The sequence below is a fragment of the Cavia porcellus genome, unplaced genomic scaffold (assembly GCF_034190915.1).
Source record: "Cavia porcellus strain 051 isolate PalLab524CR breed Dunkin Hartley unplaced genomic scaffold, mCavPor4.1 scaffold_9, whole genome shotgun sequence".
NCBI classification, from domain to species: Eukaryota; Metazoa; Chordata; class Mammalia; order Rodentia; family Caviidae; genus Cavia; species Cavia porcellus.
Genome location: NW_026947492.1, coordinates 47,007,639 through 47,028,211, shown reverse-complemented (window position 1 = coordinate 47,028,211; position 20,573 = coordinate 47,007,639). Strand labels below are relative to the sequence as shown.

General features: G+C 36.2%; 1 protein-coding gene and 1 non-coding gene across 2 annotated transcripts in view; both read left to right on the top strand.

The window, feature by feature from the left end:
• The window catches only part of Tmem135 (transmembrane protein 135), a 271,301-nt gene that overhangs the window by 222,164 nt on the left and 28,564 nt on the right, over positions 1 to 20,573 (top strand). The window contains exon 7 of the mRNA XM_063256292.1: positions 20,296 to 20,337. Coding sequence (XP_063112362.1) covers positions 20,296 to 20,337 — 42 coding nt within the window. The remainder of the gene's footprint in view (positions 1 to 20,295; positions 20,338 to 20,573) is intronic.
• LOC111756392 (5S ribosomal RNA) lies at positions 9,063 to 9,181 on the top strand. The gene has a single exon (XR_002790878.1). It is a non-coding gene; the product is annotated as a 5S ribosomal RNA (ribosomal RNA).

The window sequence follows — 20,573 nt, the reverse complement described above, 5'->3', positions numbered from 1 at the left end:
AGAATTTAACATACGTTAAACCTACCATTTAACATACATTTACCTGTCATTTTCCAACCATTGCTCTTTTTTTAAAAATTGTATTTAAAGAAAGACTAAAAACAAAAAAAGTGTTGAAATAATACATACATTTGAAGAAAAAATAGACAGAAATTACTATTTGATGTTTATGTACTGTCTTCTTACAAATAGTTGTTTAAGATACAAAAGTGGAGCCTATAAAATGGGAATTCAAACAGCAAGACTGCAAACAGTTCTGTTCAACTATCCAACAAAAACTTACGTAATATGGTTATGAATCCTATACAGTCAAATATACATGCAGTTATCCATATCTTCATGTATGTTGAGATTAAAAAACTAAAGCAGGCTAAAATAATTCTGAACAAAGAATAATAGTATTGCTGGATTTTGTATCATGATACTCCGGGATCAGCACTGGATACTGTAGTGTCTTTTATTTTTTTAAATTTTATTTAAATAAAGACTAAAAACAGAAAAGGGTAGAAATAATACATATTTTCAAAGAAAAAAATAAACAGTAAGAAATAACTAGTTGATGATTACAGATTGTCCTCTTACAAATAAGTTATTCAGGATACCAAAACAGAGCATATAAAGTAGGGATTCAAACAGTGAGACTGCAACCAGTTCTGTTCAACTATCTAATAAAATCTTAGAAATATGGTTATCAATCCTCTACACTTAAACATACATGTAGTTATCCATATCTTCAATTATGTTGGGATTGAACAAACCCAAGCAGGCTAATACCACTCTGAACAAAGAATAGTACTATTGCTGGGTTTCACATTATGACACTCCAGGATCAGCACTGGGTACTTTAGTGTCTCTTTTTCTTCAAAGTATTTGTTCACTTCATCATGTGTTTTAAGACCAGTTCTCATAAACTGTTTATAGATTCTACATGTGCACGAGTCTTAACATGTATTTCTATCCTTTCTGTATTAGAGGGAGAAACAAAACAAAGCAAGACAAAACAAAACATATTCCTATAAAATCATGAAACGAAAAAAGACGTATAAGACCATCGTACAAGGAATCCTACCATAGTTCCTGTGTTGTCTCTTGTTATCTCCAACAGAATTGGCTATATCATCAGATATAGTATAATTGAATATGTCAGTACATGAAAGTGTTAATAAAAGCAGAACTTTGTATATAATATAGAACTTCAAAAACAGGCAATAATCAAACCAGTGTGTGTATCGTAGAGTCTTGTCATCTTCAGTGTAGTTGCCTATGCTCTCAGACTTGATACTATCATCATATCAGTTTTGAATAAAATCTGTCAATACCAAGCAGCAATCAAACAAACCAGATTTAACTAAGGTAAGTCGTGATAAAACAGTACAGGTCATACAGGGCTCCAGATTAAGTTAATAGGCTCCAGAATAAGTTAATAATAAAGATGATTACTGTCTGTGCCCTCAAATCTAATGCAAGTAAACAAACTGGGACAGTATAAAATCTAAGCAGAGTGGTGCGAGTAATGTGGATTTTAAATCCTGATACACTAGTAACAATACCTTCTGCCATCTTTTTTAAGATTCTCCCTCCCCTTTCACTTCTCCAGGGTACACTGTGCATTTTCGGATCTCACCAAGACCCTTGGTTTTAAATTGGGCGGGGGGCAACCTGCTATTTACCTAAGTGGTTCTGAACCTTCTCTCTCCTGGACTTGATCTCTATTTGTATTCCTTTACCTATTAAAGCCTGTCTTTCCGACCTATCCACAAATACTGGTCTAGTTGCCCCTATTACTCTCTTGTTCTCTGTCACATACAGCATTGTTTTCTGATATTTGATTTTCAGTCCATGTACTCTTTTTCATGTTAATTATATTTCCTATAAATAGCATCTTGGTGGACCCTACCTCCTGATCTACTCTACGTGTAGTTCTTTTTTTTTTTAATTTAGTGTATCAAGGCCATCTATATTAGAGATTATAACCTAACTTCTCTGCCTCATTTCTGTTATGCTCTTTTTTTGCCTTCAATTGTCTGCTTGTCTTCTTCATTCTGTTTTCTGCTCCATTCATTGATGCCTCTCTGCCACTGTTCCTGGAATCCTAATACTTTTCTCTCTCTCTAGAATGCCCTGTAGTATTCTCTGTAGAGTTGGATTGGTGGTTGCGAATTTCCCAAGTTCCTTTTTGTCTTAGAAACATCTTGTTTTTCAGGGTATATCAGTCTGGGCTGGTGGTTATTTTCAGGGCTTGGAACATTTTGCTCCAGGCTCCTCTTGATCTGATGGTTTGTGTCAAGAAGTCTGCTGTTATCCTATTGGCCTTTGTCTAGGTGATCTGTTTCTTGTCTCTAACAGCTTTTAATACTCTGTCCTTTTATTGAATTTCTGGGATCTTGATAATTATATGCCTGGGTGTCGCTCTGTTTTGTTTGTGGGTGGCTGGAGTTCTGTATGCCTCATTCATCTGAATACCATTTCCTTTTCCTATGTTTGAGAAGTTTTTAATTATTTTTGTGAATAGCCTTTGTAGTTCCTTTCCAAACATTGCTTTTGATAGATTATTTATATTTTATTTCATGTTATTTTATGCTTTCTACAATCTTTTAATATTTTATTTTATGAAGAAAGAAATTGAATAATAACCATATTTATGATTTCTTTGGTGGTGGTTGTTGGTTTTTTTGGTGCTGGGGATCGAACTCAGGACCTTGTGCTTGCCAGGCAGGCGCTTATGCCTGCTAAGCTAAATCCCCAGCTAATAGCCATATTTGTAACTTGCTCTTAGTTTACCTAAGTCCTTCCTTATTATTTATCTATCCCCATTGTTCTGTCAACAGTCAACATTGTTTACTTTGAACATTTGAGTTCCATGTTAATTATGTAAATAGAGTAGTCTCAAGTGTTCTAGCAAAAGTAAACAGAGTTTGAGTGTTTTTAAACATGGATACCACAGATGAGATTTCTGAAGTACATTCAGTACTGTTTGGGGAAACAGGTTTTAAGAGCAGTCTTTAGAGTGGCCTCAATGGTAATTCAGGAAGCCTTTTCTTTCCAACATAGAAATGCTAACAGAGATCTAAGGTCTGAAAGCTGTGGAGTGCTAAAAATGAAATCTTTCCCAATGTCTGATTTTCTTTCTTATACTCCCTCAAAGCCCAGCCTTCACTATTTTCCAGCTATTCCTTTTACTTCTTGGCAAAGCTAAAGTGATAGTTATGAATCTGTGAATTGTGCCAGGACTTTAAGGAATAAATTCAGACTTAAGTGAAATACCCTCATAAATGTGTTTCATAATGATGTCTGCCCATCTCCTTCAAAGGCTTTTTCCAGTATATATATATGCTTGTGCTTTTTAGCTTATATATATGTCTTTCTTAGATCCTATCAGAACTTTTCTATCTCTGATGTTTTTAGAAAGGCTCAAATATGCTAAATATCTTCTTCTGATTTAAATACTTATCACAAAAATTCAGCACTGACTTAAATATAGAATGAGGAGTAATTGAACTCTTGAAAAATAGATACCATATTTTCAATTATGTATCAGGCTAGAGAAGGCATTTATTAGACATCGTTTTATAAGTAAATTAACTTTTGAAGAAATTATTTTTAGATTGATTAAATAACCTTTATTTAACGTTTTTTGTCATTTTTTTCTTTTTATTTACATAAATGAATATTACAGAAGTCCTCTCCATGTTCAGGCACCAACATTTGCTTTGCTCTGCTCTGTGGTTGTCATTTGAGTCTCTTTTTTTTTTTTTTTTTCTCTTCTTGAATCTTGCCCCTGAAACTGAGTTCCCTTCCTTTTATTCTGCAGAACTGACAAACAGAATAAACAATGGCATGAAGTCAGAAGTTAATTCCTATGTTTAAGTGCTAGCAACTATTAGAGCTTCTGGAAGCCAAAACCTGCCTGTAGACCTTTGGCTGTTGGGTGAACTATATACTCTAGTCAAGGACACTTGACCAGCTTTAAGGATGTTGAGTTTTGACACCCTGTTGATATCATCACAGTGTGTGTTAGATTCTTTTTAAATCTGGCAGGATACTGAAAATCTAAAATATAGCCCACATGTGCAAATTTTTTGGAAAACAAAGTATATTTTTTTTTTCACTAAGTTAGAGTTGCAGAATAGGAAAAGCCAACCAATCTGACTTTTTTTTTAGAAAGGCCAAATATGCTAAATATCTGCTTAGGATTTAAAAGACTTACAACAAAGTTTTCTTCCAAATTTTTCCTACTGCCAAACTTCCCAGGAATCCTTACTCATGTAACTGAAAAGTGTGTTATTGTCTGCATTTTGAAATAATAGTATTGTTTTTGACTCAGTACCATTTTAACTTACATATGCAAAATGACTAAATAAATTTACAAAGACTGGCCATTATCTAGGATAGTATTTGAGGGGCCATTAATATATAATTAGAACTGCTTATATTATGCCCATACATCACCTTTGTTTATCTTTAATAAGTATTTATGAATACTTACGTATGTTTGTATGTATATGATATATATACTCGAACACACATGAGTAGATGCATATACACTCACATAGAAGTGAAAGAGTTTGCTGGCGCAGCAGAGAAGCAAAAGTACAAAAAGAACAGATTTATGAGATGGGGATGTGGGAAGGAGCACACAACCCATAGCAGCTACGCTGTCTCCTTCCGCTGGAATATGGAGGGTATGGGGCATATAACCTTTGAGTGGAGGTGGTGCTTAGGGCGGGCATTGCTGATGCTGTAGAGCTGATTGGGGTTTTCTTCCTGCACAAACAGGAAAGGGAGTTGCAATAAGGCTGAGGAAGAAGCAGAAAGTGATAGGAGTCCCGCTTTGGCCTTCCGCCACGTTAGACCACTGCCATAACAATACAGTAATTTATTCTAGGGTGAAACTCAAGAAGTATATATACATATAGCTTGCTTACTGTTGTGTGTGTGTGTGTGTCTGTGTGTGTCTGTGTGTGTCTGTGTGTGTGTCTGTCTGCCTGCCTGCCTGCCTGCGTGCCTGTCTGTGTGGTGCTGGACTTTGGACTTGGAGCCTTGGTTGTGCTAAGCACATGCACTTCCACTGACCTTCATCTTTGGCTTTTGTTAACTTCTTTAAAATATTTTAAAACATTTTTTGACATAGGCTCATTATATACTCTAAGATACTTTCTTGTTAAATGTTAAATAACATGTAGATTAAATATTCTAAGATGTTCCTATAAAATATTGCACATGTATAATTTGCCATTTGAAGCTGGTAAAGCAAGAATCTAATGTAGAAATTCACCTTTAAAAAATACATGTGATGGTGTATCTAATATAGTCATTATTTGCTATATTTCTACATTACTCAGATAATTTTCACATATAGATACATTATAATTTTAAGTAGATGAACTTCCTTGCAGGTAGAAAATAATTTTTAATATTTGACTATTGAATTGTTTCGTTGGCATTAAAAGTTGTTCTACTCTGGGTAGAATCATAATTACTCTTGGCAGCCTTCCTGACTGATAAATAACTAACTACTAGTAAATATTTGTAAATATTTTTCTATGTGATTGAGTGAATAAATGAAAAAATGTGAATGGTGCCCTGTCATACAAACTTTATAGGCTAATTTCCTTTGCTGGATTATAAATCCTAGTGGTATGTATCAGTAGCATTCCCATTCCCTCCTTTGGGCTAGGAATTTTATATTATAATCACTGCAATCTTTCATCTAGAATATGTGAAATACTTCCTAAAAGATTGAAGACCTCTGTTTATACATACTTACATTTAAGTGTAAACTCATACCAAAATATCAATATAAAGAAATTAATGCAACTTTATATTAGGGATAATCCTTGGGAATTCTTTTCGTTGTTTTTGGTTTTAGTTCTGGAAATCAACTCATGACCTCACACTTACCAGGCAAGTTCTTGAGCCACAGATAAATCCTCAGCTCCTTGGGAGTTCTTAATGAGCATTGAGGTAGTTGATTGAAAAACAAAATGTAAACTCTAGAATTCTTAAAAATGAATCCAAAAAACTTGGCACCCGATTAGGAATATAAAGCAGGGCTGTTTTGTTTTGTTTTTAATTATTACACAGATAAAATTTTTTTCAGCATATGTTTACTAAGAGCCTTCCATGTTTGTTATACACTGTATCAAGCGTTTAAGTTATGTAACTGAACAATGTGGAATTTTTAAAAGCTTCAGTAATTCATAAAGAATGATACTAAGGATATATATATTCATATGCATATTATGAAATGTTATTTAACATATTGTAGACAAGCCTATTTCTAAAGACAGTGTCAGAAAGATCTGTAATAATATGATACTAAAAGTGAAAGATTGAAGTTCATGTGAGGAGGACTGATGGTAGTGTTTTAGGTGGAAAAGGGAATTGTGCTTTGAATTTCCATAAATATTGTAAATAAATACAATTGAATTCCAACAATTATGTGTTATGGGCTATATGACAGACTATATTATTGTTGAAAATATGTGCTGCCCCTCTTTTGGGAAGCATTATACTTCTATCTGCTGACATCATGCCTGGAATTATGACTTGCTATGACTAAAGAAATATGAGAAGTGATTTATGTTTACTTATGAATAAAATCTTGGAATTGGAATATAGTTTCTTATATTCACTTTTTTCCCTCCTCCTCTGGCAATTAGTGATAGTTCTAAATACATATTTCTCTATCACCATAAGGCACAAAATAAAGTTTATGTATAGTTGAGCCAAGCTAATTGTTTGACATATGGCATGAACAAGAAATAACTTTTTGTTGTTAAAAACTATTGAGATGTTGTTTCTGTAATGTGATTGAGACTAGTGGTTCTCAAACTTTAACATTCATCAGAACTATGTGGAGATTTTGCAAAAGCACAGATTGTATCATTTGTTGGGCCTCATTCTTACCGATTATGGATTTGGTAGGTCTGAGGTAATAATCATGACTTTGTTTTTCTAATGCAAAACATAGCTATTTTGTGAAGGGTATGTGGGTAAGGAAAACCATCATGGAGCTTTTAGCACAATACACTTTTATGCAAATCATATTTAGGTAGGGAATGTGTGAAAATGAGGAACATTGGTTCCTTTAAGACTATTCATGCCCTTTGTCCTGCTTTAAAGTCTGCATGATACAAGGTAAAAGATCATTTTTCTGTCTCTTGACCTGTGCTTTCCACCTCTGCTTTCTTCATCCACTTCTCATGTGGAGTGGTTTCTTTTATACAGCCCAAGATCTCTTTACATCTCTGTAATATTCTTCTTTACAAGTTGAGACTTGAGCAGGTACATGGATGATTGGAATGGGTTTACTATTGTGTAAGGGTATCTAGGGGCCAAACTGCTTTTAACAGATCATTAATCTCCTTGGGCCATGGTTTGTTAATTTGTAAAATGTAGTCTCTGGGATTTAGTTTGCATATTCCATTTTTAAATACTATTCTTTTGGCCAGTGTGTTGATTTTTAATTTCTATTATATTGTATATAACATCAATTAAATTCATAATCTTTGAGAGGAAGTAAGCTAGAGTATTTAACATGAATGCTTTTCCTTTAGATCAGATTACTTTGTGAGTACTCAGTTAAGCATAAAATAATAGTTCCCCAAAGCTTCCAAAGTGTTTTTGCTCAATTACTCAGAGATACATATTTTCCTTACTTTAGATTTTAACTTTGATATTAAATAAGCAAAAGTTTGTAAAAATTATAGCCTAATCTTGTGCCATCAAATGGCTGTTCACTTTGTTCAATATGAAAACTAATTGTCATCTTATTTTTATAACATAGATACCAATATACTTTTAAAAATAAATTAATGCTGATTCAAAGATTCTGTTTAATTGAAAACATTTCATCTTTTTCATAGCCATTATAAATGAAAAGGAAAAACATGAAAATGCTTGCCAGTCTTTGAGGTTTTAAAAAATAGATTGGTTTAGTGTCCTGGTTATATGTTTTTTCCTAGCAATGCCTTGGTTTTAAAAATTGGCTAAATTTTTCTTAGGATTTACATGAAACACCAATCTCTGGTTTCTCTTCAGACTGAACGAATCTGTTGCCTTTTACATGAAATACCATTTTGATCTTATTTGGTTGTTGCCTATGGATTTTCATTAGCTAGGGAACTGCAAACCCGCATTTCACTTTAGGCTCAGTTAAGTCACAATCTGCTCCTTTTTAAGTACTTTAAAGTTGACGAATATTCTTTTTACAGACTCATGTCAAGAGAAAAATTTATCCTAATTAGCAGTTTTTAAAGAAACAATCTGAATTGGTTCTCTAGCAATTGATGGCATCTTTCCTACTTTGAGTTTTAAAGCAAAAATAGTTCTAGTCTTTGCAAGTTTAAAGAGAAGCATGATTCTGTTAGGGTTGTTACTGTAACTTTGAGTCCAAACATTTTGAGTTCATATTAGGACACACCAGAAAAAAGCACACAATAGTTATCTCGGGACTTACAATCACATTTGATTACCTATGACTGCTGCCTGCTTCAGTAACTTTCTTTGGGTTCTTGAGAACAAAACTAATAACTAGTGTTCAATTCTATATGAGATGCATTTAATTTGTTGACATTCCAACCTCAGTTTCTTGTGCAGTTTCTTACAATAAGAACATTGCATTATCATGTACAGTGCCACATGTAGGCTGAGAAAAGAGTGTTAGCCTCTTTTATCATTCAAACAGTGATAGAGATGAAAACCTGTTGTGTGTTATGTAAGCATCGAAATGTATTTTAACCGTATTTTTTATTTAATCTATTAGAATATATATATGATTAGGGCACTGAAAATTTTAAAGAACAAAAGAAAAATGAACATCTGAACTTAATTCAGGGTTAGTCTTGATAGTTTTAAGATGAACAAATGTAATAAAACTTTATGATTATTGATCAAGTCTCAAGTACTAAATTATAACTTCATAGTAATGTCAGTTTCTACCATTGAAAATAAGTTAGTAAAATTAATTACAAAACTGTTTTAACCATTTACCTGGGATTTTAAAAAGTAAAACAATAATAGTTTAAAAACAAGTTACGTCTACGGCCATACCACCCTGAGTCTACGGCCATACCACCCTGAACGCGCCCGATCTCGTCTGATCTTGGAAGCTAAGCAGGGTCGGGCCTGGTTAGTACTTGGATGGGAGACCGCCTGGGAATACCGGGTGCTGTAGGCTTAAAAAAAAAAAAAAAAAAAAAAAAAACAAGTTACATGAGTTTTTTGTTAGGGTGAAAAAATACTATGTCATAAATTTGAGGCATTTAAGTAGATATTCTGGCTTTTTTGACTTTCAAATTAAACTTTTCAATTATATTCACTCCAAATATATTTATGTGTTGGTACCAATAATATTATACTTAAATAAAAAATTTGAAGATCTAGTTATTGTTTGTATTATAAATCATTTGTGTCTCAAACATAATGTCATTTGTGTTTTGAGAATTTTCTGTTTCAGTAATTTTGTTCTCATGTAAGTTTTATTTTTGATAGCAAATTAGATAACCGATAAATAGAATATTACTAATGTATATAATTACTTAAATCTGGTTTGTGTTCTGTTTATGTTTTTTGTATATGATAATTTTCTCTAATCAGATCATTTAAGGAGGTGATAGAAAATACATTTTACTGAATTCTAGTAGTGTAGAATAATAGTTAAGTTACTACAAAGCTATTTTTGTCTTTCCCAAAGTGATTGGCAACCATGTTTTATGTATTAGTGCTTAATTAATGATTGTTGAGATAATATAGTTATATATAATATAATATTTAACATAATATTAACCAGTATTTGAGTTTCCTTGTAACTAATTCAGTGAGTAAAAACAAAGCGAAAAAAACCAGAGCTGCCACAATGGTTTCTTGTTCCCTTTTTTCATCGAAGTGCTTAATTATCCTTGTTCATTAGGGTCACAATTTCAGAAAGTTGCAGAAAAGTATTTATTTTAATTAATATACTTATGTCTCTTCCTAACAAAACACAGTACTGTTAATTAGTAGACTATTTTGAATTTTCACATTCTTTACCGCTGCTGAAATAAAGATGAATAATTTTGTAAATAAGTGTGTATGTTCCTAAATATTCAAGAATTGATTTTTTAAAAAAGAATTTACAGAATAAAATTAATATAAAATGAAGTCTATGCTTTTAAAAAATCAAAGTGGTATAGCATTATAAAGAGTAAAAAGTTAGCATTTTCCTCATTTCACTTAACCCACCGACTTCAATAAGTCGTTTACTAATCACGGATTGGTCATGTATATCTGTTTTGGGCACTTTGTGTAAGATTCTGTGTGCGTGTAATAACTTGAGTTTATAGTTTTTCGTTGACAATATTTTAGCATTTATGCTAAATATAGCAACATTGTAATTCATTAATGAGACTATATAGAGCTTCTTTATGTTCTAACAGTTTCTCATGGATCTTTCTATAGGTATTTCTATAGTAGTTTGTATTTCAGCAGTTGATCTTTGTAATTGTTTTGTATTTTAGTGATAACAGTCCTCAATATTCTTTATTTTTATTATTATTCATTAAACTTGAATTTAAAAAATTCTGTGAACTTTCACAGGAAGAAGTTCCTAAAGTATTATAAAATTATAAACAAGCATAATCATCCTTGTAGCATCCACTAACTCCAAAATACATTCTGAGTTTTTATTTGTATTTGTGTCTGTTGTTTTTAGTCTTGGTGTTTTGTGATATTATAAGTGATTTAGAAGAACTCTTTCTATTTTTCCTTTAAATAGTAAAATTTCAAAATTAGAAGTCATTAAAATAGCCATCTAACAATTACGGTCTCCCCTTCTCTCTTACTTCCAGTACTTTCCCTCCCCTCCTCTCGCATGCCCTCTGTTTCCCATCCTTCCCATCCCACATGATGGGGTTCAAACTCAGGTTCCCAAGCATACTAGGTAAGTGCTATACCACTGATTTGCATCCCCAGCACAGTATCTTTATTAATAAACAAAAAAAGTGTAATCATAAGTCGGGGGATATAGCTCAGTGGCACAGTGCCTGCCTGAGTTTGAATTCTGGTACGGGGAAGAAAAAAAGAGCTGAGCTATAAAGTTAAGTTATCTTCCGCTTGTTGGGGTTTGAAATTTTGATAAGTGTCTACATTCTTGCAAACATCAAGATTCTTTCCACTAGGCATTGTCTCTGAAAAAAGCACTTTAAGAACTATGTGAAGTATTTTTTATATTCATTTGTATTTATCAATTGAATGGAAGCTGAGTAGAAAAGTTTCAAAAAGAAAAAAAGTTTTAAAAGTTTCTTTTCATTGTTTTTAGCTCCTTTGAGAAGATATAATAATGCATCACATTTACATAATCATATTTTATATGGCAGTCAAAGAGTGTTCCTAAAAATTTGTAATGGCATGTACTGATAGGGCATAGGAATAGGGACATCGCCCCCTGTTGAAAGTCTAATATCATAATATTGACTTGAGTAAATAATTTAAATTAAAATCAGTAAAATTTCTGAGTCTCTATAAATGCACTTTTAGCAGAAAATCTACAAAAATTTTAGTATAGAAAGCACCTGGTACTACAAATTCTTTCAAAAGCAATATTGTAGCGACATCTGCTGGTACCATATTGTAATAAAATGAATGTATATGTCTCATGAAAGTAAAGTACTGTAGTATCGTGGAAATTAATCATGGGAGAAAAAGTCTTAGGGGCAGAATTGTTTCTTTTACTTACCATTTACACTTCTAATTCAAAATTTTCACATTTGACTGGGAGTGTTGCTTTGATGATAGTGTTAATCATTTTGTGATTTGTCGTCCTTAGTTTATAATTCCAATCTAAATTTTTGCTATTATTTATGTATTGACTAAGTTGTTTGATGTAATGCTTCATTGTCCGGAGCTGCTTCCGTCCTGCGGAATGGAGCACACGAACACTTAGCCTCTGCAAGCACCTTTATTGATTGGGCAGCAACCTCAATACATGTCCGTCCTCGACGGCTTCTTCCGTGTTGTGCGTCGGGCACTTCCTATACTTGGGCTTATATAGCTAATGTTATCCAATCATGGGATTACACGTGGGGACAGGCGATTGGGCGGCAACAAGGAAGCAATCAATCATTACCATATATGGCGGGGACAGTAAGCTGAGCCAGAACCAGGAAGCAGGATGTGTGCGCCATCTTGGGCACACGATGGGCGGGGGAGCAGCGAGGCGGTAGGCGGACGCCATCTTGTGGCTATATTCTCATGGGTAATACGGCAGGCTCCCAACATCTCCCCCTTTCTTATTTACAAGGAAGGACAGCGAGACCTTCCAAGTGACTACAGAGGTCTGTACCCCGCTGTGCATGGCTCTGAAGTCATCCCCTGGCACAGGTTGGCCACCCCCGCGTCGGAAGGGACCTCCAAGCCTCATCCTTTTGCGCAGGGCTAGGGTAATTCGGATGAAACCTAGATGCATACAGACATATAGCCTGACATCTCTCTTCAAAAACCCCAAGAGTAGAATGTCATGCAGTACCATCTGGTCTCGCACTTTGGTACCTCTCGCTGTCTTAATGGAACGGGGCCTGTCTTAGGTTGAGCAAGGTGGGGTACCTTGATCTTACCTGTCTTCGGCTTGCCCATTCAGCATCCTTATAACTGATGCTCTGCAACATGAAGGAGATATGCAGCCGCCCACCACCAGATGGGCCAGCCTCCGCCAGCTGCATAGCCGCCATGGCTGTAAATCTGACTTGTTGTTGAGTCTGCATCAAGCGATCAAGCAAGCATTTAACAACCACTAATCCAACCAGGATAGCAACAGCAATAAAAATCCAGGTAGTCAAATTGGGCCAAGAGAACCAAGAGGTGACATGATTCCATAAACCTTTTAGAACATCACTCAGGGTAGACAAATCAAATCTAACCGGGTTCAACTGACTTTTTCTATTTCGTCTAATTCCTGACTAACAATCATTGACAGGTTGTGAAATTTTGGCAAATAAGTGTCCTGCAGCCATTTAGTTATAGTCTTTGTAGTTTCAGTCAGGTTGGTGCGAACAGGAGTGACGCAGACCCGGAAAGGCAGCCACCTCTGATCACAGAGTTGAGTGGCAACCTGCCACAACGCATCAATCTCCTGCCCGATGAGCTGGATCTCTTCTTATAGCCGAAGTATAGCCTGGCTGTTAAGCTCAATCTGTTGCCTTTGAGCCTTGATGGTCTCTCGTGTGGCGTTGCTCAGCCGATTGACTGCATCCATGGTCAGCGCGAGCTGCTCGGAGGTCCATGCCTGCAAAACAGCCTGTCCCACTGCAGGGACAAACAGAGAAGAGACCACCCCCGCAGCCTGCCACAACCAATCTTTTATCCCTCTTTTAGTTCTGGTTGGTAAGGAAGAGAGCGAGATCTGCTGTGACACCGATCCAACCCAGTCCTGGGCTTGCACGGGAATCCTTGGTACACTGTTCAAAGACTAGCTGTTTTACCAGGGGCTGGGCTACACTAGGGTCTGGAAAGACCTTGCCGGCGGCATCTAACATCCTGGCCACAAAATCAGAAAATGGCTCTGTCGTTCCCTGCACAATTTTGGTAAGACAGGCAGTATGTTCGCCTGCCTTGGCAAGTTGTTTCCAGGCGGCGATGGCACACTTAGTAATCTGATCATAAACTGCCTGAGGATGTCGAATTTGATCCTGCTCATGGGCTCCCTGGCCTAATAACATATCTTTGTTCCACCTGACATTGCGCTCTCTAGCGTTTTTCTCAGCCTGCTCTCCACAATACTCATCATTCCATGCCTTCCAGTCCATAAATTGGCCTGGGGACAAACACGCCCTTGCGAGTTGTGCCCAATCCGAGGGTGTCAGAGGGGTGGCTCCTATGTTTTCCAAAAGAGCCTGCGTAAAGGGGGCATTGGGGCCATAAGTGGAGACTGCCTCTTTTAACCCCTTAACCACTTTCATGTCCAGGGGCTGATAATAAAGCGCGCCGGCCTGGTCCTGGAGGACCGGATAGAAGCTGGGAGCGTCATACGAGGCAAGGCCCCTACACAAGACGTCCCATAAACGGCCATGAAATGAGCGGCGTCCGGAGAACAGAAGTGTGGCAGGGAAGGGAGGAGGCGGCCCCCAACCACCAGGGGCACTCATTCCCTGGGGTGGTTCCCAGGGAGGGGCCGACGGGACTAACCCCGCCTCGCCGGGGGTGCGCATTTCCTGCAGATCACTCTCCACCCTCTCGAGCTCCTCCCCTAGGCTCTCCATCATCCCTTCACACAAGGCTCCAGCAGGTTTATGAACTTTCTGCCCTGTATTGCGATGTGGGCCTATCTTACTGTCAGTTTCCTCCTCTGGGCCCACCTTAGGGTCTTCCCCCTCTGAATCTGAATGGCTCGGTGAGCCAACCTCTGAGGCCTCCCTGGAGCTCTCCGAGCGCGCCTGCTCGAAAGCGTGGCGTGCCTCTTTGAGTCCCTGGGCTGCGCCTACCATACTTTCGGTTTTGAGACATGCCCAAACCATCTCCCAAATGGGGCGAACCATGGGGTGACACCCATCCCTTGTTCCTCAGCAAACTGAATATCACATCCTAACTTCTCCCAGGAGGGTAAAGTGAGGGATCCGGTAGGCAGAAACCATGGGGCCAAACCATCGATACATTCGAAAAACTGCAGCACTGTTTGCTTATCTATCCTAATCCCTCGCGCCTTAAGCAACAACCACAGCGATAAGGCGAGGGGGCCGCAGTTAATATTGCCCATCTTAACAAAATTAAAGAGCCCCGAGGCGCAATAGCCAACAGAGGCCTGCCCTTCTTTTTCAGGCAATGTCGATCCCCGCAAGGGGTCGACCAGTAGATCCCTTAAAGTGCGTCCACCAAGGGCCGGGTTAAGCCGCCGCTCACCCGCAGGTACATACCGTTTTTCAACACAGTCACAGGAGCCGCAGAAGGCACGGGAATGGTTTCGAGTCCCCGTACGGGCCACCAGCTGTCCGGAGCCGCTTCCGTCCCGCGGAATGGAGCACACGAACACTTAGCCTCTGCAAGCACCTTTATTGACTGGGCAGCAACCTCAATACATGTCCGTCCTCGACGGCTTCTTCCGTGTTGTGCGTCGGGCACTTCCTATACTTGGGCTTATGTAGCTAATGTTATCCAATCATGGGATTACACGTGGGGACAGGCGATTTGGCGGCAACAAGGAAGCAATCAATCATTACCATATATGGCGGGGACAGTAAGCCGAGCAAGAACCAGGAAGCAGGATGTGTGCGCCATCTTGGGCACACGATGGGCGGGGGAGCAGCGAGGCGGTAGGCGGATGCCATCTTGTGGCTATATTCTCATGGGTAATACAGCAGGCTCCCAACACTTCATGCCCATTTTCCTTTTTGTTTTCTTTTTTTGGCTCTATTTTATATTACATTTTAAGCTATCATCAAATCTTACAAAGTAAAAATGAATATGATTTAAATTATTGTTGTTATTTTACATCACATATATAGACCAAATAGAGAAGTCTGTGTATACATGAGTTAAATACTTTGCCTTTACACTTAAAAATAAAAATAAGACTTAGAGAGGACATTGATTAAAAACAACAAGCCAGGCATGATGTCACATATAATTCCAGCTCTTGGAAGGCTGAGGTAGGTGGTTTGTTGCATGTTCAAGACCAACCTGGGACACAAAATGAGCTCAAGGCCAGCCTGAACTGCATAGTGAGACCCTACCTCAAAAAGACAAAACAAACCAACGAACAAACAAAATATTTTTCTTCTAAGACTTTTTTGTATTAAATGTTATGAAAGAATAAAATATATTCAGTCCTTATACAATTCTTTTATAGACATTTCTTTCATATATATGATTGTATCTCGTCTCATCAGTATTACATATAAATGAATCAGATCTCCTCTGTGACCCCTGATTTGTATAACCAAATGTTTGCTTCCTCACTTTTCTACTAGAAACTAAACTATTAGTTTCTATTACTAACTAAAACATGTCTCCAATTTTGCATGTGTAAAAGAAACCTTTGATTTTGTCCTTGACACTGTTCATCCAGTAGGATCTCACTTTCAGTAAGTGATGATTTTATTTTCCTGTTTTCTCTAAGGAAACATATTTCAGTAATTTAGCTAATAATTAATAATTTTCTTTACCTCACATTTGTTCTATCAAGAAACCCTGCTAGCTCTACTTTCGAAATACATTCCAATTTTTAATATTTTCCTTCACCTCATATCACAGTTATCTTTCCAATCCTTACTACTCTCCTTGACTCTAAACTCGCTCTCTATTGTAGTCAGGGGTTGGGAGGAGAACAATTAGAATCAGGATACAGAATTTATAATATTATTTTATGATGGTTATTCAGAGTTAACACAAGAAAGTACAGGAAATCTGTCTACAACACTAAAGACTCAGAATATTCAGCCAAGGGCCTGGATCCCACAGCAATGTCCCACATGAATCCAGCTGAACAGCTAGAGCCCAATGCCTTCCACGAGTCCAGCTAGAAGGACTCACAGCACTCTGTTTTACAGATCCATGCTGGGAAGGCCCAGAGGTCAGTGGTGAAACTAGAAAGTCTATGCCAGTGGATTGAATAAACTGTGCTTAGATTGAGAGTTCTACACTGGAGTTGAGAAGTCACACTCAAACACCAGGGCTGCCCTGAAAAGTACCACGGCCATCCTCAGTGATATGGAGGTCCTGAGCTCCTCTGACGATAAGCACAGGCCAGGAAGGCAGCATGATGAGTTTGTCCTGGAGATTAAATGGCATATGTGTCCCCTCCGGAGTAAGAAGTGATGCTCCATGTAAGGACCAGAGCTCCTCAGGAGAACCAACAGCAATACTTAGTGAAACGCACAACGCCTCGCTTCTCCTTCTCCACATCTCTATTTATGCTGAAAGCTTTGCTCAGGTGGAACATCTATACTCAGCAGTGTGCTGATTTAATCCAGCTAGTGTTACATTGACCACCAGTTTTTAATATATAACATTCGCCTATAGTTTATGTTCAGACCAGCAGCCAAATTGGTTCTGTTAAAAGTTGACAGATCATGTCACTCCTCTGCTGAAAACATCCTAAAATCCTTGTAATGTCTAAAGGAGTCTTCAAGCGTTTTGGGCCATTCCCATTCTCCACCCATACTACCATTTTCCACCTGACCTCATTTTCTACACCTACTTTTGTGAACCAGTTAAGTAATCCACTTGCTGTTATCCTGACTGTTATCATGGACTTTGTACGTAGTGTTACTACTACAAGCTGAAATGCCTTCCTTCAGTTTATCAACATTTTTAATGAGATTATCAACTTTTACCTTCTTAGATAGATCCTTCTTGACTGTAAAATAAGAAATCTTGATTCCATCACTATTTTCTCCTTATTTTTCAGCTTTTTTACATTGGTAGTTTTCACGATATAACTAAGTTTTTTTCCCCCCATTTCTAGAATACCAGCTGTATGCAAGCAGAGATACTCTGTTTTTCAATGTTAGCCTCCTTGGACTTTAAACCAACATTTACACATAGAAGCATTTAGTAATAATAGTTGAATAAGTCAGTGAGCATTAATACTTAAATGGAGAATATGATTTGATATGTATTGCAGTGACCAATTCTATAGAAGAATGAAGTATCTTCTGTGGGATTTATTTAAATCTTTGTATCATCTTTTCTACATTTTTCACAGCTTACAATAGTGTTTCATAATGCTCAGACAATACTCTTGATGTGAAAAATGTAGGGCAATATTACTGTTTTAAAGATTCTTTTTATGGGAATAATTACTTTTTTTGTGTTTTTGACATAGACATCTGACCCTCAATTACATTAACAAACCTTATACACATGAATGGAAAGAAGAATAACCCTTTTGGAATCCATGTTAAGACTATCAATGTGCAGTGCTTCCCGCAGGGTTCTACTGAAAGAAGAACTTCCATCACATTGAAACTGCAGATTCATTTCTATATGCTCCTTTTATACTTGAAAGGTAGTTTTTGATGTTTTGGTCTGCAATTAAATTTACTATTCAGTGTGACAAATATGCTGTGTTGACAAAGGCAGAATCTTTTGTCTATTCAGCATTACCCAAAGATAAGAAATCAAAGCCAAAATTTGTTCTCAAATGTACATAATCTTTTAGTTAATGTACTGTTTTCATTTTTTCAGTCAGTAGGCACCGAGCCTGTGCTTCCATCACTATGCCCATGTAGGATTTTCTTTTTTTCCAGGTTGTTTTTGTTTTTAGAAGGGGAGGAGGGGTATTGCAGATTGAACCCAGAGCCTTCCCATTGAGATGCCCCCCCCCCAGGGCTTTTGTATTTTGTTTTAATTTTGTAACAGACTTGCAGAATCCCTAAAAGTTACCCAGGAGGGCTGGAACTTGCCTAGATATACTATTTATGGGTTTTATATTATTGTGAAATACTTTATTCAGATTAGAACAATACAAACTTAAGAATTTTAATTCTGTAATTTCCCCATGCACATCTTTTAACTTGACTTATGAATTCTTTTGTCTTTACTTTCTTTATAGAAAAGATGATTTTTAAAAAACATGACTATGTAATATATTACTGCAATTTGGTGATTCCATTTTTCTCTGTTAACATGACCTCAGGGGAGACTATGTCCTTAGTGGAAATGAACCCTGAAGTGGTTTAAAGCATTTCTGTGTACTTGCATTAATTTTTTCTGAGATTCTGTGTTGCGTCTTACATGTATGTATATGTTATATGTATGTATGTATAATATATATAAACAGAGACAGAACAGGAGATTCCTTTTATGTATTTCCTTTATGACATTTCATACAGAAGGCATACAGAAGGAGTTATATTATATTTGAAGTTGTATTGTTTATTCAAGAATATTTAAGATCTTAATATTAACATAACAAAGAGTGATCAAAAGATGATGAATATTTAAATTTTCAAAAATCTTATTACAATAAAGAACACATTGCCACAAACCATCGGGTATGTATGTTCAAAGTGAGAGGAAGTATTTTTAGGGGAATTAATGGCAATGCATCTTGTATCATAATAAATTTTTAAAATTTTAATATTCACTATTTTATGATCATCCCACATTGATCATACATTTATGGCATTTTCTGTCAAATAAAAACATAAAAATGTGTCCTTACCCACCTTATTAACTGGCTCTGGCTCTGTGTGACTTTGACTCTTCATCCAAGTCAAAATGACCATGAAAAGTAAATGTTTTGTATCAACTCAGGCGCCTGAGCAGTCCTGATAGTGCAACTTAAGACACTTATGAAAGAGGCCTCCAGAACTACTTCAAAAGTGTCAGGAAACATAGGTTAAGTATTTTTGAAGCAATGAACTATCTTGAGGATGAGTAATGGCAATGTCTTTTATAATAATAAACTTCTAAAAAGTATAAACATTCACCATATGTTTTGATCATATATAAGTATTGTTATATCATTAGTCTTTATAGATTTTTTAAGAGATTTTGATAAGTCTCAGAAGCACTTTATGTAAGGTGATCAGATCTTATTAAGTATATATACATATATATTATTGGAACTCTTGAGAATTTTTAGTTTTTCCTAATTAAAAACAATACAAGGAGAATGGGTAAGAAAAAAAGCATGACTTTTAAAGTCTTTTTACCTCTCACCCTAAATTCTTACTGCTGTGAATATTGTGACCTCTTACATTGTTTGAACCTTTGTGCAGCTATGAAATAGAGAAAATTCTATTAATAAAGATGTAGTGTAAATAGTGAAAACTCAAAATACTAGTTGTAATTCTCTCCTTGTTCCCTCTCCCTACCCTAACCCTGTTCTCTCTCTGTTATTTGTTCTGATTGTACTAAATCAGAAGGTAAAATGGTTGCACTGAACTTGAAGCTTTTCTGAGCCTGCTATTCTGTGTTGCTCTGAATTCATCAAATTGAGAGAAACTGAGACCTCAGATTGACTTATATATAATACCTAGAAAGTGTGTATAGTTTTTGTAATCATAAAAATCATTCCCCAAGGTATTGGATAGAATTAAGGATTATCTGTTCCTAGCCCTCATTTTAGGTCCAGATGGGGCAATTTCAAGATCTGAAAACTGAACACTAAGTTATGTTAATATGATGTAGCAAACTGTTGTATTAATAGTTTTGTGTAAGGTGAGCTGCTTCACTGCTTATTGCTTGTTTGACTATAATGCTTAGATGATTATCCTAAGAGTTTCATGTTTTAGAATATCATCTTAGAAAAATATTTGATATCTACTGATTTACTGCTTTATATCTCAAAATATTATTTTATGATAATTTTTGTTTCAGGTGCAAAGATGGTTTGAAAGGATTTACATTTTCGGCACTTAGGTAAGTCTTTATGTTGTGTAAGAATTTATGGGTTAACTTTTTAAAATATTTCTGATTATAATAAATATTTGTACACTAAATTTTTAAGCTAATAGCAGTTTTTAAAATCATGACAATAATTCCAAACCTTTATTGATAGTTCATTGAAATAATAATTTATTAGATTATTTTCCCTTGAAAATTTGTTAGCTGTTTTTTGGGCCTATTGTGTTTTATGTTGATAGTAAAAAAAGACA